We start from the raw sequence: 23,394 nt of genomic DNA, 5'->3' as shown, positions 1-23,394 counted from the left end.
ACCCCTTTCCCTTCCTGATCACAAGGGATAATGTGCTGCATATTCACAAAGTTTGGAGCAAGGCTTAGAACATTTCTACAATTTTATAACTATACTCTGCTCTCAAACACATCCTGATTGCTGCAAACTGGCTGAAATAATGACTATCCACCCAATATATATGTCCTGACAGCAGGATTTTTTTTGCAACCCTAAATTTCAGCCAGTTACTCTGATCTGAGGAAAGAAGACAGATTAGGGATAATTAATTTCAAGCTGACACCCCACTCCCAAACACCTCTTCCTTAGGGCCTAAACTTTGAATTCCAAAGACTGCTTGGGCTTCTAGGAGAGTTTTCCAAATCTTTTTCATTCCTTCAGGCTGCTTCTGCATTCCTGTGCTGCCCTTGGCACTGCCTCCTCCTTACTGACCCCTTCTCAAAAATCTGATTTTTTTAAAAGATGACAGCCAGCATCCTTAAAGGGTTCCTAAAACCTGTGGGTTTGGTTTGCCTCTTTTTAAATACAAAAAATGGGAAGACCCTTAAAATCTTTAGTCTCATTAAGCCTGTGTTCATTGCACACAAATACACTATTAGTTTCCCACCAGAACTTTTTGGATCCTTGTCTAGGAGGGATGGATAAGAAAGAGAGGTACAAATTCCAACATTATTCAGTAAATTAGTTTTAATGCTGACACAGGGAACTTGTGCAATGCTTCCCAGCAAGCAAGCAATCAGGCTACCTGAAAAACAAGTCCACTGCCCTAATTACTGTCCTGTTTTGAGGTCTCCCATATTCAATAAACAAGACACTTTTAACACACACCAATGATTTACAGAAAGAACAAAGGAAGCCAAGGGAAACGCAGACAACGTGATTATCAACACAGTATATGCTTATTCTTCTGATAATGTTTTTTTCCCTTGGTTATCAGTATAGGAAAATAGTTGCCTCAGCAGCTCATAGAACTGAAATATTTATCTTGCTGTTAAGCATATCTGAGAAGGACACTGATAGGAGTCGTGCCTCCTGTGGCTACACAATGCACGTCACGTGGCAGTTGTCGGGCTCGTCCAGGAACAGGGTGCTGAAGACATCGTTGAAAAAGGTGGGGTGGTATTTGCAGGCTCTGTCACAGTCAGGATTGAAGTTCACCTCCAAGATCTGAGGCTGCATGATTCTTTTCCCTGGGAAGGTGAACACAAACACTCCAACTTAATGAATACAAGCTCTAGAAAGATCCTGAATCACTACCTGTCTTGAATCCAGGGATTACAGAAGATGGCTGGGAAAAGCCATCTCTTATGACCCAAACTGGGTTGGTTTTGTTTCAGTGGGTTTGGCTTTTACTGGAGGGACAGAGGTTTGTTCTCCCATCATTACCCAGAGGACAATCATCCAACAGATTCTGCAATCACTGCTAATCCAGTGCCTGATTTAGAATGAGAATTTGCAGCAATTTAACAGGATCTCCCTGATACATCTGCCTTGCTTGAAACAGCCTGAAACACATTCCAGAAAACTCTGCTTCTCCTTGCATGGCTCAAGTACACACCTTCCTTTCTTTAACCTCCTGGATATCCAGCAGTCCTACTCCTTTACACTGCAGCCACTCACATTTGTTTGGCTTTTTTGTGTATGTGTGTGGTGGCTTGTTTGGGTTCTTTTGTTTGGTTTTCCCCCCTCCCCAGGTTGTTTTGTTTCGTTTTCCTCCAAACAGAGAACAGGAGCAGCAGGGGCACAAAGGAAGCAAGGAGGCAGCCAAGAACTTGACAGAATAAAGAATTCAACATTCAAATAAATGAGCTTCTCACCATCTCTGCTGGCGTCCCATTTAAGCATCAAGTCAATGGCATATATTGCTCTTGATGAGGGATAATCACAGATGCCAAGAGGTGCAGGTTTAGCTGAAGCAACTTGGAACAATTCAGCAAATGCCTTAAAAATATCTGCCTAACAACAGAAAAAGGTCTCTGAATGAGAAGGGAGGTTCCACAAAAGCAATAAACATGTTTCTAAACACTTGATTAATACAGTTTTTTAGAGTTTGTATAAATTACACGAGGCAACAGAGGAAAATCTGCACAGTATTGGCTTCAAAATGTGCATTTAGACCTAATGACAACACAGGGGTAGTCAGGACTGGCTGTGTTATTAAGTCCAACATGGTGTAATCATGAAATAAAATCCTCAGATCATGAAATAAAAATCTTTAACAACAAAGTGTTTGAGAGGAAATTATGCAAAGTTAAGAAATGCTTCTAAAGTAAAGGTCAGCATGTGATGTCCTTTGTAGAACTGACACAAGTGAAATATGTCTTATGAGATAAAAATGGAAAAGCTGAGTAAAAAAACCCCAAACATATCCATGAACATTTACTTGAGAAAGATGAATTGCTGACTTACTTGTACTGTTGTCCAAGGATATTCAGGATATTGTTTTTCAAACAGAGGAATGAAGTCTTCACAGTGTACCTGAAACAGTTTAGTTGGGAATGACTAAGACAAGAGAATGGAGTATCCAATATTTTTTGGCCACTCATACAAATGCAGGTGGAGAACTAGGGAATTAGTTCCTGAATACCTTCTTTGTTGCAGTATTTGTTGTTAGAAGAGACCACTCTAAGGCTTTGACAATAACAAGCTGCCATTTTCTGTAACTCTTTTATTGTCTCTCCCAGTGTGGGTTATATTCAGGATGCAGGTTTGTGTTACCTTATAGAAACACAGATGACTGGGGGGAAGAGGGGAAGGAGTCTAGGAGAATATTTGCCTAGGACTTAGGGTACTTTGAAATAGGTTATTTGCTAATAGTCACAAAGCAGGGACTGGAAGATCTTCTAACAACAGAAAGGTGAGGGAGTGTTTTGGGCTGTTTGCTCACCTGTTTTAATGTTACACCAGGAGCATAATTCATGACTGTGAAATGCTTCTCATAGTCATCCAAGTCATCAAGTGAGAATGCCCTGAGGAACAGAACAACTCCTTAAGTTTCCAAGGGGTCAGATTCTAGTCCAAGACCCTCCAAGGGTGAGATTCAAGCCCAAGAGCAGTGAGGGGAAGGTAATTACCTGTTGGAGAAACGCAGCCAGAACACATCATAGCTGTAGAGCCTGAGAGGCTTTATGGACCTCAGCAGCACAACGTAGCGGATGTCAAACTTCACCATCCCCACGTCCTCCCTGGGGAACAGCACTGGCTCCTCAATGTACTTGCACACTACCTGCAACAAAGCAAGACCACACAAAACTGAAGTGTCACTGAATCTATTCAGTACAGGAAATCTGAAGGAAATAAATTTCCTTTGTATTTTTCAGACTTCCCTCTCTGAAGCAGCTTTTCCAGCTCTGCCCTTTAAATCCCGTTCAAAATCATGCTCTCTCTAACCTTTGGGCTGCTTTCCCTGTGCCTGATGATGCTGTTAAGGCTGTTGGTGATGTGGGTATCCAGGCTTCTGGCCAAGTTCCATGGTTTGCATATCCAGTGGTTGTCTTCTCCTCTGAGAGAGAGACAGAGAGAGAGCAACACCTGTAAGTATCCACCTCATTCCTCTGTCTGAACACCCACTTGAACAGGTCTATATCCTCTCCTGAAAAAATACTTTCTAAAGCTGTGGGCTGCAGTGCAAGAACTAAGGACTTCCTAGGTGTTAGGAATAAAGGGGAGAACAAGCAATGGTATCTTTCACACATAATTTTTTTCATTAAGGGCCTAGCATGATCTCACTGGTTATCTCCTTCTTCTGCATCCGACTCCATCAAAGGGGGAAAACAACCCATCAACAGCACAGCACCTCCATGGACATGCACAGGAATCATCCTGCCAGGAGACTGAGGACATTCTGGCAGGGTATTGTGCCATATTCCAAGTTGATTCCCTAATGACACCTCCAAATCAGTGACATCAAATGACACCATAACTCATCTCTTTGGGAAGAAACCACACAATATCTCAACAGCTCACATTACCAGAAAATGAAAGCACAGCACCATCATCTCACTTTCTAGTACCCAGACACCTCCAGGTGCAAAACTCTTTGAGATCTCCTTGAGAAAAACTGGCAGTATGCTGGTCTTTCCATGTGTCCTTTAGGATAGTTAGGACAGGGTGATGCTGTAGATTAAAAACCCTAAAGCTTGACAACTGCTTTAAGCTAACACTAAAACTAAATTTTACTTTCACAGACTTACAGAACCCAAGTACTTTAAACAGTTTCCACTCTGGCTTAAGTGCAGGAACAACTGCTACTGTCCCCTGGAAAAAACCCCACACACTTGTTGCAAACACATGTTAAGCCTTTGTGTATCAGTTAAATAGAAGAGGTAAGGTCCTGACTAGACAGAAAGCAACGAACTTCAAATCTGTATTCAAACCATGGCAAAGTTCCTGGGTTTCAAAATGTGCTGCTTAACTACTGCTACATTAAAAAAGAAAAAATCTAAAAAGCTCACACTTTCCAGGCAAAATTCCCTTGGACATAAAAGCAGCAAGAGCCAACTCGTGGTGGTGCAACAGCTGCCAAGCCCAAAATGCGGGTTACTGGTCTTTGAGGAAAGTTGGGATGAACAAAGCACAAAACTAAGGAAGCAGGAACATGAGTCACCTTCTGTCACGTTGCTGGAAGTAGCTGATGAACTGAGGCAACTCTGTCTGGAGGTTAAAAGTCCGAGGCAACCACCTGGGCCCATCTGGGCCTCCAGCTCGTCGGGCAACGGAGGCCAGGCAGTCCTTGACAGTCAGGAGGTTCTCACATGGGAACTGATTCACCATCACCTCAGGCCTCTCCTCACTGAGCTTCCTGCAAAACAAACAGTTGTTGGTGAAGGAGGGAGGCCTTGGGGAAAAAAAAAAATATTCTCAGCAAACAATTCCAACCTGTAATCTTTGAAGTGTGAGAAGTTGTAGAGGATGTCTGCCTGCCCCTCGTTGTCTGTGAACACAAAACGGGGATGGGTCAGGTTGTTGAGGACTTGCTGAATGTCTGTGAAAACCCTGGAAGAAAGAAAAAAAAAAGAGGCAAATGAAGGGAAACATCAGTTTGATCTGGGACTGATCAACTCGTGTTTGAACAGAGAAGTTTCAATCTTGACTTTCTGCAAGAATTATGGTTTTGCAATACACGCTCTCTGTGATACACGAAACCATTTTAAATTGAAGTGGGACAGACACAAAACACTGTATCTTGAGACAAATCTCAAAGACAGTTAAGTGGAAAGAGATTCAAAAAAATTGTATTTTTGAGACAGAAATCTCCAAGGTAGTTTAGCTCTGACAGCTTCACAAAAGTAACAATTCAGAAGATGATGACCAAGTCCCCCACAGAGAAGCACTAACAGGAATTCACTATTCTACATGAGAAGTCCATGACCTTGTAAACACCTTCAGTGCTGGAAGGGCTCTAAAAATCAACCTGCTGTCACCCCCATGAAAGAAAGTCATAGGAAATCTTGTCAGGTTAACTCAGTAGCTACAAAAGATTATTTTCCTTTGGTCAGAACTTCCCCCACAGAGACATTTCCAAATAACCAAACCTATGAAATGTGTGTGCATTAGGTACATGCAGGAAATACACATAGCTTTGAGGTTTAATACAAATCTCCTCTCAACCCCCACTTAAAACCACCCCAAAACCCAACCCAAACCTGATACACACCCCAGTACAGGACCAAGAATGAGGCACAATGTTGCCTATCTTAGGAAATTCCCCTCTCAAATAAAACCAGTGACTTGGATGCTAAAATAAGCACACAGAAATTTGGGCTATTTTGATGATTTTACAGCTAGAAGTGTGGTCACTTAATTCAGAATTCAGCATGTTGACTCAGAAATGAGACTGATATAGAAAAACTGTTCTTATAGTAAGGGAACATTTAAACAGACTAAGCAACCACTAATTTTTTCCACGAGAAACTACTCTGTCCTTCCTCCTTTCCAGACCTATTCTTACTGTTGTACAACTTTCCTCTCCTCCACTACTAACCAACTAGAAGATTTATTCCCCAGACACTTCTCTGGAAAGATGAACTGCAAAACCAGCCCAGTCACAGGGAGGAAGTAACTTCTTTAAAAAGAAAAACAGTGTAAGGTGCTTTGCATAGCTCCATGTGCCAAATATGCACAGGACACAGGCAGCACGAGAACTGCTAAAACTGAGAGTTGCTCAGACAATCCCACATGGGTTCCTCACAAACACACCCTACAATACAAGGCACCATCCCACAAAGACACTAATCCCATGCAGTCCTAAGACCCAAGCCTGGCTAACAGGTCTTAGGAGCACAAGGGTCACCAGATCTATGCACATGGATCTAATTCTGCTTATTAAATCCACCCAATAAATGGCAGCAGCAACACTTTTGTTGTTGTTTGTTGTTCTTTTCCTTCTTGTGATTAAGCCAACACACTGCACATATTTTTTTGTGGCAGAGTGCTGGAATCCTTGCATTAAGAATTCCTGGCTTCTGCTCCAGGTTGTATGTACAGTATCTGGCTTCCAGCTCACAAAAAAGGGTTAGAAGTTACCTTTCTGAGCAGCTTTCAGAATGACTGTAGTTTGCTACACGTGGTTGGATAAAACTGGTACAATGTTATGTATTTTGAAAAGTGGCTTCTCTCCCCTCCAGGTGCCATCACAGCAAATCTGGTTCATGAACTGAGTTTTCTCTCAAAAATTCTTCCAGCTAGGGTAACAAGGAGGCTGAACCTAAAGTGTTCACCTAACCTAAGCCTGAGATGTTAAAAACAATTAATCAGTGCTGAAAGTCAAACCTGTGGCACACACCCTTACTTTAGTCAAGAAGAGACAGTGGTAAGAAAAATGCTGCTGTACCAAGGGCCTGAGGGCCTTATACAGCACAGAAGGACACTTGGAAAGCCTGTGCAGGATCTGATAAAGCCAATAAATCTTACTCCACATCATTCCCTACACATCCTTTGATCAGTCAGAGGTTTTCGTGTCCGACCCCAACACCCCTTCTTCTGTAAAATACAGAATAAAAAGCCTGCTCTCTTAATCTTGAAGTCTTGCAAAGAAATTCATGTGCCAGAGCACTCAGGATGATGCATTTTAAAACTTTCTTAAAGAATACAAAAATGCAGCACAAAAGAAACAGGGGTGCTCAACTGTTAAGAGCAGAAATACTACTGTAACAAGCTGACAGAGGTTAAGATTAGAGGGAAAATAAAGCCATTTCACTCATTCTAAGCTTTTAGGTTTCTCCACCCTTTCTGTATGCAATCCTCTGACCATAAAAGGTCCTGGGACAGCCAAATAATTCCAGCTGGAGAATAAAAATTTCCTGGAAACACGATGTAAAATTAATGTATTTCGCTGCCAACACCTGTCACTGAGTTCAGTGGTCAGATTCCCTGAGGTGCTTTAGTATTAAGGCATAAATCTGAAAAAAAATCAGATCTCTGCACTGAAGAACACAGACTGTAAGGGCAGGCACCTGACAACTGCCCAGCAGTTCCTCTGCTGTTACCTAAGGAGCACTGTAGGATCTTCTGTGGCATTTTCCTTGACTTTATTTAAATATGTTGGTAAACATTTCTATGTTTACTCTGATAATACACATTTGGACAGGTAAGAAATGCAGCAAATCTCATTTTGGCTTAGACAGATGGCAGAACCTCCACACTGCAATACTGCAGCATCAGCCAACCTATTCTGGACCTTTCATTCCAGTATCAGTGACACCCTGAACTAATGAACCCAGCTAAACACACCTCCCAAATGAGGTTTTTCCCCTCCTTGTCATGGTTGGGATGCTATAAAGTCTGGGATTCAATAAGATATTCAGCGAAATTGTGCAACTGAGATAAACTATGTTGAGATGTCACTTAATTTCCTCAAAATACTTAAAGCTAAGAAGTTATGAGAATCAACTCCAGCAGCACGGAGCTGACAAGACTAACCAAGGAGATGCCTCATAAAAGCTCTCTGGGCATTTTAAAAAAATGACTGAAGCAGCTGAAGAGAAACACAAAAGAGAAGATCAAGAGAAACAGAGATGATCAAGCCCAACACAAAGTGGAAGGACTTTTCATAATAAAGTTGTCTTTGAAGCGTTTAGTTCTTTTATTCACTCTTTTTTCAACGGAGCACAGTTGGATAGAACAATCTCCTTAGGCAGCAGTTACTGTGCTACAACACCTACTTGACCCTGTATATTGAGAGGAAATCTCTTGTGGGGACATGGACAGGGTGTGGATGGAATTCCTTAGAAGCAGAGCAGGAAGAATTTGCTGTGTTCCCCCCTCCCTCCCTCTCTGTTGTGAATGCCATTCACTTGGAACAGAAGATGCAAAATAAAGAGGTAGCAGTGAAAAATAAATTAGCATTTCCCAACATTCTATTAGAATGCATCTCCCTTTGACTCCTGTATCTGAAAAAGAGGCAAACACATGATGTTAAAAAAGCAGCTTTGCTTTTTTTCACTCAGTCTTGTAACCAGAGGTTTCAACTAAATAACAGAATCTAGGCTGTCACTGAGCAAGTTAACAAATGCCTCCCAATAAAAAGTGAGTTTGATTTTCAGTAGTTCTTGTCAGGTAAAGTCGTTCTAGTGAATAATAAAATCAGCTCAGCCCAAGAAGCTGGTGTGTGAGTAAACCTACAAAATACATTTTAGTGCACAATGTTTCAAGCAAGAGCTCAGACCCCAGAGTCAGACTACAAACACCCTGGAGTGCAGCTCACAGCACATGCCGAGCAAGGGGATGTTTTTCTGGAATAAAACCAGTCACAAGGCAGCCTGGCCATGCAGCACCACTGCTTCTGCTCACAAAAATCCCTTATCTGTGCCATGTTCTTCCAGCTTCCCTCTGGAATGGTTTCACAGCATACGGTCCACACACATCCAATTTAAAACATCCCAGGTTTTGGTAAGATTCCTGTTTGGCAATCTCATCTGAAGAAGGGGAATAGACTGTTACATTCACACAGCACAGAGCAGCACAGGTACCCTATGGACATACATTCTATTATGCAGAAAAGAAGTCTTTATGATATACCTTAATCATACTTTTTAGTGAAAACACCACTTAGTGTTAAAACATTATGCAACTTTCTTTTCACCCACAAGGTGGCACTTATTTAAAAAAAAAACCCACCAAAAACCCAAATATTTTTTAGAAATTCTGTAAGTGATAATTCACCCACTTTGAAGAATAAATCCAACAAGAGCAACTGGTAAGTCAACATCTCGGGCAAGTGGCTACATGTAATCACACCTTTAACTTCCCTCAAAGCTGGAAAAGGCTGTTCAGCCTGACCACACTGCAACTGCTACCCAGGATCTTGGGAAGGAAGCATTTTGTTTGCAGATACGTACTTGAAAACTTTGTCTTTGGCATAAACCGGTGGGTTTATCACCACAGGCAGTTTTTCCTTGTTTTCTGCTAAAATGGCCTAGAGAACACAGAAAAGCACAAAAAGTCAACACCAGGCAGAATGAAAGAGGTCAAACTCCACAATATTCAGCACATATGAACAGCAGCTAAGACCAAACTGAATTTTAAAGCGTGAACATTCAGGTTTGTAAAAGAACTGACTGAAAAAAACAACATCATCTTTGAGGTGAAGCTACAAGGCAAAGTGTTCTGTGTGAGCCTCCAAATGCTCATCCAAGCATTTTATTAGCAATATCCTGCTGAAGTTCAGCCAGGTGAAATTTTCTCAGATTGTAAACCTTTACAGATAATTTCCTGCAATTTCTTATCTCCATGTAAATATTTAAACACACACACACATACATATTTATATATTAAATAAATATATAAAATTATGTTTTAAATATATAGGCATATATAACAATTTATATAAAAATTTATATATAGACTTGTAATGACAGAAAATATGCCAGTCCACTTGCATGTCTCATTGGTTCTGTTGTCTTTGGTGCACCTGAATTTCATCAGAGCTACATTTTGACAACTGCATTATGTTGTGTAATAAGCTGCTCAGAAAAAACAAATAAATCAGTACAAGTGCAGAGGTAGAAGGGAACCCTATTAGTAAAAAAGAACAAGAAATAAGGCTTTAAGACCAGGGTTTATTAACACTGTTGAAGGACCCTGAGAAATTGTTTCTTCTAAACATTAAGCAAAATCTCAGATCACAGCAAAAGCCAAAGTTCCTGTATTTCCAACAAAATGGAAGACTGACCATTTAGCCATGATGTTTTATTACAGATAACCTGCAGGAGGTTGGAACCCAGTTCTGCTTTATGTAATGGAGCCTGAAGAGAAGAGGACATTTCTCAGAACAGCAGCAGAGGATGAATTATTGCCTTTTTTTGCAGCTCAAACCCAGGGAGTTGTTCCAGAACTGCAACTGCTCTAGTCCCAAGAAATAATTCTTCCATCCCAGAACCACTTCATGGGTTTCTGCAATCATTGCCCCAGCAGTACCCACAGTATCATTTAAGTTACAGCCTTTGTGGTCTGTGCTGGAGACCAGAAATAGGTAACAGAACAAAAAAAAGGCATCAAAAAATTAAGCCACACTGTTGTTGTAACAACTCTCCCATTATTTTACATAGAACACTGAAGCTTTCAGAAAAATTAAAATAAGAAATGTGATATCCTTAGCTACAGCAAAGGCCAACAACACAGCCCATTTAACTAATTATTATTTGCACACAGTAGTAAAGCAGTTGCAAAAACTGTGCAGTGATAGCAGTGAACAATTCTGAAGTGGTCTGACTTTCAGAAGCATTTAGAAACATTTTCACCCAATTGTATTTTCCTGCAGAATTGCTGGCTCACATATTAATGCTGCAAACAGATCTCTCAAGTTGTCTGTAGTTTATTGTTGTGCATGCAGCTCTGCTCATGTGGAAATAGGGGAAGTAGAAGTGTCAGGAACACAGGAACTCTTTCTACCTGTATCACTTCTGGTGCCCAGGGATGTGCTGTGCCCTAAGCTATTCTTCACTGGTCTGTCACCAGTTAAGACTTTGATCTACTGCAAGACATTCTAGAGCAAAAGAAAGCTCTGTTGGTTGGTTCTAGCATCAGTGTTTTGCTCTCATCTCAACAGCTGAGTGGCAGAGACACAGTTAAGGAAAAAAAACCAGGCTACTCTGAGAAGATATTTTAAGGGTGGAGTGGTAAAGGAGGACACTGTACCCATTTGCCACACACAGTTCTTTAACTAGACCTGATCATACCAAAACGGAATAAAACCTGCTTTATCTGAGGCCCAGAGAACACACGTAAGACAAACTGTGGGTGCACTGTTCTTGCTTATTTGTTAATGCAAAGTATGTCTCTTCCAAAAATGCAAATCCCAACCAGACCCGGGTTACAAGACTGCCTAACTATTTGGAGTGCATGCCTTTATTTAGTAGAAGCAGGTTAACTTCCATTTCTGACTACATATTGTTAATAACAAGCTGGTACAGCCTTTTCTGCCTCTCATCTCTCATAAGGTACAGACTCATCTTTACAGACTCTGGGGTACAGACTCCTCTTTAGAAGCTGCACTTTGAATGCTGTCAGTGGCCAGGACAGCATCCTCACAGGCATCAGGTCTCTTCATTTTTCTTAAAAGTGAATTTCATGCATACTTGGTTCACGAAAAGGAGATTCCAAACATTAATTTCACATCCTTAAAATATCCAGAATATCCTTTATTAGAAAGGAGAGCTTGAAACAAACCAGGTGAGTACTTTATAACAGTGCCATCCAATTAAAGATGTCTCTGCTCCAACATTTAATGGTTCTAAACCATGACATTAAATGAGTAGCTCGGTAGCCAGCCCAAAAAATGTATAACCACTCCTAAAACAGTAAAACAAATCTTTCTGTAATTCAAGACTCGAACAGCAGTGCTACAGTCATAAATCCAATGCATGGAATATCTAACAGGAAGATGGATACCTCATCCGATGTACTTTGTAGCATGCTTATAAAAAAAGCTACACAATACTGCTAGAACTCATTTATGGTGCTTCAGTATTTAAACACTTTAATATTATATGTAAGATGTTTGTCTCGTTGTGCTGTGAATTTTTTTTTTAATTTAAAGGCTACCCTCTGAATCAGTGTTTAGGTTTAAAAAGGAGTGCGATCAGAACTCCTGCAATGGTTTTTCAGACACTGCCTCTTCTTGACAGAGGTCAAATATGATATTGGCTTGTTGAAATGATACCTGGTAATACTCATCTGATGGCTCTGGTGTGAAGTAGCTGACATCCAACACTTCCTCAGGCACCCAGGGTAACAAAACACACTTCCTGATCAATCTATCCGTTTCCCCATGAGCATAATCCCGAGTGACTTCATCTGCAGCAGAACAGGGAGAACCTTTAGGAACTGTCCTCCTCCATGGAAAATCTTTATCATGGCATATCACAAAAAATGACAGCTGGAGAGTTAATACCACCACAACTTTTGTTACTTGAATTAGAGGTAATTAAAGAACCACAATAAAAAGGGCATTATTTAGGAGGTTTATCTTCTCCACTCGATGGAGGCATAAGGTGGCCCCCAATCAAGATTTCAGGAATAAACTGCTGGCCTGGTATTTCCCAGCTTTCAATACTTGACTTTCTGACTCAAAGCTACAACCAGACTTTTAAGGATTTTTTTTTAAACCCTCAGATGACTGAATTAGCAGCTTCACTACGACAGTGATGCAAGATTGAAGTTCTCTGCCAATAAAACAACAGCAACATTTTTAGACTGGTAAAGGTCCTGATCTCACAAATTATGGAAATACCAGGCAGAGAACTTTTAAATTTGACAGCATTTACAATTATGCAGCCACTTTTGTCTTGAAATATTTGTTCTACTGGGAAATGCTCAGTGATTCGTAAGAATATAGCCCGGCTTCTATTGCAAGCATTGAACAAAATAAATAAAACCACACTTACCACCGGTTTCCAGGTCTCTCAAAGGCCAGAGAACAGTGTAAGCAATTTGCTGGGGCATATAAAACAGAGGTGCTGTTGCAAAACTAGGCTGGTCTGAGTGCTGGATGCGTGATCCAAACTCATCCATGATGTACCAGACAGGAACCTTCTCCTCTGCAGTCTGTAAGAGGAAACAGGGTGAGACATCCTGCACATACCAAGTGCAAGAAAAGCACCACAGACAGAAGGATTAGTTTTCATCAAAGTACCCCTTCCTGCAACATTTTCATGGAAAAAAATCCTGAATGAAAGAACAAACTTTAAATTGCTTGGTAGAACCTCTGTGGCCCTTTTGCAGAGTCAGAAATGGGGCAGAGAGATTAGATTTGAGATATTCAAGCAGCTCAATGCTAGAGAAGGGAAGAGAAGACAAGTTGCCTGCAGGCTGAATTAATTACCTTCCAGAAAATCACTTTCCAAGTGGTAGCACAGATAATTCCACCTCACAAGCTACTCGTGACAAGTTGGGAAACTAAGACACAGGGTAGAAAAACTCAGAGATACTGTTCAGATCTCCTTTTTACTCAAGGAAAAAGAATAAACAGTCACAATGAATTCCCTTCTCAGGGAATTTTCGGGCCTGATTCTATCGTGAGCTAAGCTCAAGACTAATTGATAAAAAGAGAACAACCTCAAGTCCCTGAGCTAAGAGGTGCAGGTTGATCATGTTCCCACTGCACAGGGCTCAGCCCAAAGAATTCACCTTTCTCCTCTTTAATCCTAAAGCCTTGCAGCTACATTGCAAACCCTGCAATACGTGTTGTAGCTGAACCTTGAGAGATGTATTCCCTCAGAAATGGCAGGTTGCACTTCAAGTGATTGAAGGCTCAGGACATGCTGGTACAGAGCTGAAGAACGTGGGGCAGAGCGACCAAACCTGGTGTCTTATCATCTAAAAGTAGCAGCCCTTGGAGTAAGTTATGCCTACAAACACTTAGGCTCCATCTCGAAGGTAGCTGGCTCTCACCTGAGGGTAAGCAAACATTTACATGGCCTGAACAAACCAGGAAGGTAAGTTATTTGACAGTGTACACACAGCCCTGGTGTGTAAAGCACTCTATACAGGTGAGCAGAACTGCAAACACAGCTAAAACACACACTTCTGTGCAAGACAAGTTGATTCTATGAGAGGTTCTTTCCTCCACTATGAAAAAGTTTGAGTAGAAAAAAAAAAAAGACATAACATACAAGCACACTTCTTTTGCAGGAGACTTTTCTCCTCTCTATAAAAATCCCCTCAAATTTCTCATCAGAAAGCTGGTTTTAGCTCTGCTGTGGCAGAGCTCTGCTGTGGCAGTTTTAGCTCTACGTGGCAGTTGCTCCCCTTCCAAACAGAAGTTTATTCTGAAATGCCTGTAAAGGACTTTTGTTAATTGAATACATTTCTCTGTCAACATCCACCTACTGGAATGTCTTCACCCCAAAATGTTTAGCATCCCAACTAGGGTTTTTTTTTTTTTTTTCTAACCGGAGGCTCACCCCTTGAGAGAGCTGGTAGGTCTGGCTGTATTTCCACATCTCCTGCAGCACTTGCTCGATGCTGCCCTCGTCTGGGATCTCGCCGTGGAAGTCGATTCCCATGAGATTGGCCATCCTGTGCAGCAGCCCGGGCACGTGGAGCAGCTGCTGCCGGGCGTGTTCCACGCGGAATGTCCAGGCGTGGTCGATCAGGAAAACGCTTAAAGGCAATTTGGGTGGCGTTACACCGCTGTGCTTTCACACGGCTGCAGCCAAACGTGCTGGGAACTTCCCTGCAGACGGTTTGATAACTAAACCTCCTCTTACTCACCCAGTCGCTCCCAGAGTACACACTGTGGTTTTACAGCTTAGTAAACTTTCCAGCAGTAACCTTACACTCTTTGTTTTGGTCTGGAAAGCTTGTTGTGCGTTAGTATTTCAATGAAAATGAGGAGCAAACAGAGAATAGAGCACTCAGTTTGTAAGCCTAGTTCTTTCTTCCCTTTTAATCACTATTAACTCCACTGCATCAACCTGATATTCTTGCCTGAAGAAGGAAAACAAGACATTATTTTGCAAAATTATTCCAAGATCTTGTCAGCCATGAGCTCTGTGACATCTACTGTCTTCTGCAAAACTAGGCAGAGAAGTCTGATCACCAAAAGCCTGTATATGCTGTTAAAAGAAAATTACTAAGTTTTAAGTGTTGATTTTTTCAATTTGGTTTGGTTTTTAACTTGGGTGGGGTGTGTCACCAAGTTATTTTTAGGAAAAAAATGCACTGTTCAAAAGAATTACAATCGAACCCAAAATAAAATCATACACATCTGGCACAGCTTCCCTTGACAAGTTTAACACTGATTTAGGCTGCATGATTTTGAGGAAAATCCACACAGTTATTCAATATTTTGGTTATATCATCATACTGCACCACCTCAGAGAAAACTCTGAATTCTACTTGCTAACAAAAACCCCAAACCAAACCAAAGAAACCCCCACAACAAAACCACCCCACCACCCCTATTTCAGAAAGTTAAAAACATGTCAGCTGTCACGTAGGGCGAGTACCCTCGGACAATTACTGCATCCCAGATTCCACACACAGATGAAACCTCATTTCATTTTAAAATTAAAGGCTCCACAGAATGCTAAGGCCAAGCTCTTTGGAAATGTGAGCAAACAGGCGTGTTGCTGTTCTGCTCCTTCATCCACACACACACCTGACAGGTGCAAGGAAGCCCAAGATCATCACAGGAGGTAGTTCTGAACTTCACCATTTGTGTGCATTCTCATATTCAGAAAGGAGATGACTTAGTTTAAAGCAGGGATATTACTCTGAAGCTGCTTAGTGCCTCCTTAGCCTGGGATTTGGGAAGATCACAAGCACTCCTTCAGTGGTTTTTTTCCATGGGCACAGTCTTGCAGATACAAAGTTCTGGTTTATTTCTGCAGAATTCATTTCAAGGCTGCCTTTCCCCTTTCCCTCAGGTCACGAAAACCAATTTCTAAGCATCCTCCTGCATGATTTAGAAAGGAACAATGTTAAGATAGCTGCACTCCTTGTACCCTTTGCAAGGTGAATGCACCTTTCCTCAAACACACAGCTGTGTCTTAGAGCAGGAAAAGAGGATTTCTGAACAGGGTCAAACAAGTTTCAAGGCAAACTATCACTATAATTTTAGGGTTTCACACAACTCAAAGACTGAACACTAAATTCACTACTCACCTATTGGGATTTGAGGCTTGAAGCCCATTCTCATTTGTTACAATAACTTTGAAACAAGGTCCATTTCCAGGATTTGGCTTCTTTTTTAATTGTTCTTCCATTTCTTCATCACCTTCTTCCTCATCATCCACCTCTTCTACTTGCATTATCCCAAAGTAGTCACCAGCATCAAACACCTGAGATGGAAAGTGCACAAAATATCAAGCAATTGGTTAAGGCAGTGCCCTGATATGCACAGTGCAACACTTGTAGACATTTTTTGCCTGCAATCTGACAAAAATTGGCATTTTTACCTTAACAGTATTTATTATTTCACAGTTTAATAGAACTGTTTATTTGGGAAGTTTCTTTGTTAACGTTGGCAGGAAGCTTTGTTGGTTTCTTTCCTACCGACAGGTCTATTAATGATTGTCTATTAGTTTAATGCCTCATTAAAAACCTCTGAGGCTGAAAACAGAATACCTTGGCTCAACCACTGCTAAAATCAACAATTTAAGACCTGCAAAGCCAGGTGCTACCCAGGCTCCACAATCAAGCTAAAGTACACCGAGGTAGCTGAAGAAAAAGAGCTTTTACCAACCGAGTTCTGGACCAGAAAAAAGAATCACAGAACGGTTTGGTTTATAAGGGACCTTAAAAGATCATCCCAGTTCCAGCCCTGCTGCCACAATCAGGGACAACTTCCACATGCTAAAAATGGCTAAACAGCTTCTTAGCTAAATGCTAAGAACATGCTAACAAAATGCTGGCTAACATAAGCACATGTATTTTTCTTAGGGTAAAGAAAATTACTTTGCAAGCAAACTCATTAGAGATTAAAAATACACCTGTTAAAAAAACCCCAACCAAATAAAAATCAGAAACTGTCTCAGCACCTTCCACTTCAGCAGGTGTCAAAATAGTCAGCAGCTCTAATTTATTCCTAGTTTTCCAGTTTTGCTGGAAGAGGATAACATTACTCAGTGGTAAGCAGTATCACAGCCTCTGGTGTTGTAAGAGTAGCCACCAATGATTAAGTCTCTGCACAGCTGCCTGGAAAATTCATAGTAACTGCAGGCAGGTCCCAGCAAAGGGAAGAGTGGCCTTCAGGGGTGCTCACACCTCCTTTCCATCAGGTTGGCTCCCAGCTGGATCAGCTCCCAGGTCTGGTTCACCACACAAGTGCTAATCCCAGCCCATGGCAGCCAAAAAAGATCTGCCAGGGCACACACGTTCCACCCTTCCCTGAAGTGACACTTCACTGCTCCTGCCACTGGATCGAGTCCTCAACGAGCTCATTAGCCAGGAGAAGGAACTGCAGCCAAGTCATTAGAAGATTAAAACTGCAAGTGTGAATCACTGGAGCACTTGACAGGTGCTGCTGTGTGGCTTTCTACACTTTTGTCTACGCTTTATTCCACATCTTTTGTCTCGAGAGTTTGTAAGACACGAGGGGAGCCACAGACTCAGGTTTAGCCTTCACTCCCAACAGGCTCCACCTGCTCAGCAAACACCCCTGGACAAATGTTAATATAAAGTTCTTGTGCAACACTCAGGAAGCTGTTGGTTTTATATTTTATTAAGTATCATCTCAAGACTTAAAAAACGAAGGGATTCCAAATCCCCAAAGCCAAAGTTTTGATCTCTCCCTCCAACAAAGCATCTGATGCATGAGACTGCAGCAGCTGCATTTAGCAAAAAAATCCCCACTTTTAATAACTTCACAGAATTAAAAACATCTCCTAGAGAATTTATAACCTTGTGGAAGTGAATTAGATGTATTTCTAACCTGCACCAAATCACACTTCTTGGAGCAGCAGCTCAGGACCACCTTAATCAGTGGCTTTTTGCGAGGGTTTTGTTGTTCTTTAAACTCACAATGGATGATGTAAACACTCCTTGTGGCAGAAGCACCTCGTTCTCAGTGTGGACACACAGCACTGCTGTCCTCCCCTCCCTCCCTTTGAGGTAATCTGTCACACTGAGCCTGTTAACACAGCAGCTGCATTAAGGGAATCTTAATTAAGCTGCTTAAGCAAAAACCAGCTGGATAAGATCACGTCACCAATTTGAAAAACACAACCTTTGGCTCGAAGCAGAACAGGGAGAGCTCCCTTCAAGGGCTCCCCCAGAGTAACTGATAATGTCCAGAAGAGAACAAAAGGGTATCAACAACACATTTTGGTGGCACAACTACTTGCAAACAAAACGTGTCTGGGCACAACCCCCTCCCTCTTCCTCTTCAGGTGCAGTTCCAACCAAACAAACCCAACGAAGCAGAGAACTTGATAACAAAGCAGGCACATGCCATGACAATTACTACTGCAAACTGCTTGAAAGGCCACAGGTAGACTCTGAGCAACAGCCTGCCCTCCCCTGCTCTGCAAAGTAAAGCCTAGTAGTATTATCATGCTGCATTCCTTCTAGTAATTGATTAAAAGCCTCCATTTCTAACTAGGATGAAATTCTAAGCAATCCTTTGCCACCAACATCTCAGGGCTATAAAAATCTAGCTGCAATGCACAGAAGCCTGCAAAATAACTCAGCATATGGCTGGAATAAGAAAAAAAAAGAGAGATTATGAATAAAATTGGATGCAGGCACTACATTTTCCAGGCTTATACAAGGTTTATCCATAAGTAACATAAGAAACAACACCGTAACAGAAATACAGTTTTAGTGTTTACAAAAAACGATTACACATGCATCTGTTTTGTTTCTGAAGTTTCTGCCAGAAACACAGCAAAGTTTTCCTCCCAGCAGATGATGAATGCTAAATGCAAAATGGATAAGCAAAGGCAGGTTTACCAATCTAGCAGATACACTGTGTTTTGAATGAGCAATCCAATATATAATCCAAACACAAAATGCTCTCAGAAGGAAAGCTGCTCCAGCAGATCTCAAGGTAAATTAAAAAAAAAAAAAACAAACCCTTCATTTTTCACAGGTTTTAAGGCTTCAGTGTACACAAAGGAGGGAGGGTGCTTTCATTCCAGGTTGAAGTACATATGTGTTGGAAAACAGTTGCTTGGGCTGGGTTCTAGAGGAACTGATGCAAGAGATATTTTTATCTCTATTATGGATGCAAATTTTTCAAGTGCTATGCTAGAAAGTTTTAATCTACAACAGGTTAGGACAAATGAAAAATTCCTCCCACCTCCACACATGAAAACAAGAAAACTCATCCCTATGCTCCACGTTGCACTGGTTTCCTCCCCCCCCCTGCAGTTATTCTTTATTACCTAGGCTTCCAAAACATTTTCATCCTGTCCCCTCACCTCCTTTGCTTTCTTTACTGCTCTCCTCCAGGCACTCCTCGTGGTTCAGTTCTAAGTGAGGTACTGTAGCTCTGTCCCTACCTCCTCAAGAGGTCATCCCAGTCCACAGCACTCCTCACAAGAATTTTTCCTGGACATCCCAATCTTCTCAATATCCTTTTGCCCTTCTTGACAAACCCTAGAAGCTACAGCAGTGGAGACAAGCACCCTCAGCAGACTAATTCACCTTCCCAAGCTCACTGGAATCATTAAATCTCTTTCTCCACACATGCTGGAACACTTAGTATGGAAGAACATGCTCAGCCACCACTGCAAGCAAAATGAAACAGAAGCAGCAGCTGCTGCCTTAGGGTACATACTTTCTTCATTCTGCCTTTTGTCATCCTGCCTCTGTAAAAAGATCAGGACCACGGGTCTCCTCTCACTCCACTGTCTTACCTTCTAAATGTTAGTAGCTCCTTTCCTACAAACACTCATATCATGATTTGCTATGCTTCTCTCCTGACCCTACTTTAAAGTTGAGATGGGGAAAAGAAGCGCTCAAGTGATTAAAAATTAACTTGTATACAGACGTTAAGCCACAGTCCCCTCTCCTTCCCTACTGTCCTACCCTACCTGTTCAAACTTCTCATCCCACCTCACTTGTTTCCTCACTGCTCACCGTGCCCTCCAGCAAACCACCACGAGTTCCCTTCCCTGCCCATCAGATCTCTTTTCTCTCCCCAGGACTAAAAGTTCACCTCTTTTATCTTTCCTTCTCCAGGTTGACTCCTCCAGACTCCCTCGAGCGCTCTCAAGTCTCCAGACAACCAGTTTCGGGTTGCACCTCTTTCCTGCCTCAGTTCCTTGTTCCTTTACCTCCACAAATCCAAGACAGCTTTCCTCCTCACTGAGGCCGGGTTGGGTATGTGCAAACGAAAAAAAACCAAAACACTTCAAAATTCAACTCGTGTCCTTACAAGCTCTTTATTTTAAACGACTCCTCGGCTTTGTTTCTCTTCCCTTTCTCACCACAAAGCTCCAGGGAGCGAGCAGGTGGTTGCTACAAAGGTGAAAAGGGATACTCCGTCCTGGAGCTGTGCCTGTGCCATCATATTCCCCTTAGTTCAGGGCCAGGTGTCAGCTCCTGCTGAAACACAACCAGCTCGGCCAAGGGGATGGGCTGTGGGATGCCTGGGCAGGGCTACAACAGAGGAACTCAAGACTCAGACAGGGCAGCATCCCCAAATTTATGCCACCGCATCTACGAATGGCAATTTTACAAAGGTTTACAAAATTCAGCCTGATAAAAAGTCAGCACCACCTCTATGAGATGCTTTACAAAGCAGCCCTTGAATTGTTATTGCCAGAACATTCTCACACCAGCATCCCTGTTCTCTGAGAGAGGTGAGGACCTTTTAATTGGATCGGGAATTAATGTACAAACTGAAAGCACTCCTGGAAGACATCCTGAGACAGGTCACCTGTGCGTACAGGAGACCAGATCTGCACAGACAAATGACTGAGGGCACGGCAGACCTGCGTGCAAGCGAACTGGGGAAAAAAAACAAACCAAACCAGAAATAAAAACAAACATCTGGCAAAAGCCAACCCAAACCGTAAGGGATTAACATACAGCAACATTAATACTACTACTGCTGCTGCTTTTTTTAAATTCCTCTCGGGCAAGAAGGGCTTCAGGCTTTAGGACACTGCCGTGGGTTTGGCTGCGACAGAGCTGATTTTCAGTCTTAGCAGCTGCGTTTTTTTGGGGTTCATCGGCTCCCTCCAGCATTCATCGGCTCTCTCCAGCATTCATCGGCTCCCCCCAAAGGCTTCGGGCGAAACCAGACGCGCTCCGCACACCCCGAGCCGCGATGCCGGCACCGCATCACAGCCCACCCTCCCCTGCCGAGGGACACCCCGGCTCGCTTCTCCTCCTCCTCCTCCTCGGCATAAAAGGGGCTTTTTTCCCCCGGGCCACGGGCTCACCCACCTCTCCCCGCAGCTTTCGGCTCAGGCTCTCCCAGTACCTCGCCGGGACCCCCGAGGCTCGGAGCGCGGCCCCGTGAAGGGCCACGAAGGCCGCAGGGTCCCCCTCGCCGTCCCCCGACATGGCCGGGCCTGGCCCCCGCCCCCCGCCGACCGAACACGCCGGGAGGAGGCGGCTCCAGCCCTGAGGAGGGCGGGGAGGAGGGAGCACCGGCGGGCACCCAACCACCCGCCTCGGTGGCCGAACCCCCGTCCGGGGGGGTTCGCCACCGAGGCGGGTGTGTGCCCCAGCCACTCCGACAACACCCCCTGAGGAGAGAAGGGGGCTGAGGGGCTCCGTCCTGCTGAGCCGTGGGCTCTGCCTCCGCCTCGCTCTAATAAAACCACACAAGCTTCAGTAAAATCGCAGCGTTTTATTGCGTTTATTTTCCCGACCAAAGGGGGCTTTTCCCAGGGTGGGGTGCGATGCCTGGCACGGCCCCACAGCCCGGTGAGAATTCGCTCCCTTGAGGGCTGCGAGCGCTGAGGGAAAAAAACTCGACAGCGCGCAGTCATCTTTTTTAAATTAAAAACGCTTTATTATTGTTATTTCGAGCTCCCCCAAGCAAATTTTAACGCGTAGGCCTCTCTTAAGCGTCTCAGTATAAACTGAGCACATCTCCCTCAGTATAAACTGAGCACATCTCCCACTGAGGGAGATGCGCTTTTTGCAACCAGGGAGCTGCTCTCCCAGTGCTGTTCAGAAGAGATTTTCTTCCCTTCCTGCCAGGATTTTGTGGGGAATAGCCCAAACCAGTTTCGCCCGAGGCTCTCTAAACATCACTGGCAGCTTTGGTCTCGGCTCGGGTATGGTTATAAAGCTACAAGAGCGGGTTGTCCGACGCTCGGTGGCTGCTCCGAGGGCTTCGCTGTGCCCGCTGCGGACGGGAGTAGAAAGAGATTAAAAGTGGTGCCTACGTGCTTGTAACTAAACATCAGCCTTCAGCAGCTCAATCTTCAGGTTGGATATCTGAATAGTAAAGGCAGGCAAATCTTCCTCTTCGCCTGGGACCGTGTCTGCCTCCCCACGTGCTGCGTTCCCACACTTCCTCGGGATAAAGGCTGCGCTCGGATGTCGCTGAGGGGGCCTCCCTGATTAAAACAGCAGAAGATCAAAAAATTAGTTGTATTTCCAGTGTTCCTTGACTGGGTTCCTGCCCTGCTACCCTGAGTTTGAGCATGTTTTTTTGCTGTTATTTTGCCTTGGTGAAAGAGGGTGGCTGTGGTGTTGATCTTGCCCTAGTATTGTAAAATGTGGAGATTAGATCACTTACTAGTCCTTGCTTACTAAAAAGGCCACCTTTCCCTCATTTCTGTCTTTGCCATAGACTCACTACCTGACTACCTACCCAACACGATACATTTCTACACGGTATGGAGTATATCAATCTACATGACCTGTTTTTTTAGCATAGATTTTGTTCACTACAAAAAGTCATCTCAAGTTGGGAGTGTTTACTACTCCTCATTTGAGCTGGTTGTTTGTTTCGTTTGTTTACTTCTCTTTTGTTTGTTTGTTTTTTGACAGACGGCTATAAAAATAAGAAAGTTCCCAGAAAATACATAATAATGTTATAGTTAAGTAAAATTTTTTTAGCCTTTGAAAAAAAAAAAAAAGTCAATATTTTTTCCTCAAACGAACCAAGTATGAAAAGTGGGGTGTATTTTCATTCCTTTGTTCAGTAAAGCCACAGTGATGATGTCCTGTCCAGAAGCAAGGGGAATGTGATCCTGCTCTATTCCTTTAATTCTTGCTCGTGCCATAGCCCAGAAATACCACAGTGAGCCTTTCAGGAAAGCAGGTGGATAATCTTTGTAAAGAAAAAGTCACCGCAGTATTTTATTCTGATTGTTTCCTTAGCAAGAGTGGCTCATTTACAGCGCCTGAACAATGCAGTCCTTACTGAGGCAAAGTGCTTGTTAAATGTAATGGGTTACTTTACATAGGTATTTGCAGAGAATGCAAAAAGGTCTCAGAAAGGCTGAGCTTAGTAGTCTAAAATAAGAGGATTTGGCCTTATGGCACTATCTGTAGGGGGCC

At 42.8% G+C, this 23,394-nt stretch overlaps 1 protein-coding gene across 3 annotated transcripts; it reads right to left on the bottom strand.

Annotated features, from left to right (window-relative positions):
• Positions 1-651: 651 nt before the first annotated feature.
• On the bottom strand, positions 652-21,465 carry TTLL12 (tubulin tyrosine ligase like 12). Of its 3 annotated transcripts, none has more exons than XM_008931141.3 (14): positions 21,319-21,465; positions 16,087-16,262; positions 14,382-14,580; positions 12,864-13,023; positions 12,140-12,273; positions 9,318-9,394; positions 4,858-4,974; positions 4,586-4,780; positions 3,370-3,481; positions 3,054-3,205; positions 2,867-2,948; positions 2,389-2,457; positions 1,797-1,935; positions 652-1,169 (listed from the first exon to the last, which is right to left on the bottom strand). In XM_008931141.3, the coding sequence occupies exons 1-14, from the start codon at positions 21,436-21,438 to the stop codon at positions 1,018-1,020; spliced, it is 1,884 nt and encodes a 627-aa protein (XP_008929389.2). In that variant the 5' UTR covers positions 21,439-21,465; the 3' UTR covers positions 652-1,017. The 3 variants fall into 3 exon arrangements, with proteins under 3 accessions (XP_008929389.2, XP_029819827.1, XP_017939164.1); XM_029963967.1 differs by lacking the exon at positions 21,319-21,465 and adding an exon at positions 20,084-20,230; XM_018083675.2 differs by lacking the exon at positions 21,319-21,465 and adding an exon at positions 19,344-19,528.
• Positions 21,466-23,394: the final 1,929 nt, after the last annotated feature.

This window comes from Manacus vitellinus, unplaced genomic scaffold (genome assembly GCF_001715985.3).
Source record: "Manacus vitellinus isolate BGI_N305 unplaced genomic scaffold, ASM171598v3 scaffold_66_pilon, whole genome shotgun sequence".
Classification (NCBI taxonomy): Eukaryota; Metazoa; Chordata; class Aves; order Passeriformes; family Pipridae; genus Manacus; species Manacus vitellinus.
The sequence above is the reverse complement of the archived record's forward strand: the minus strand, read 5'-3'. Positions and strand labels throughout refer to the sequence as shown.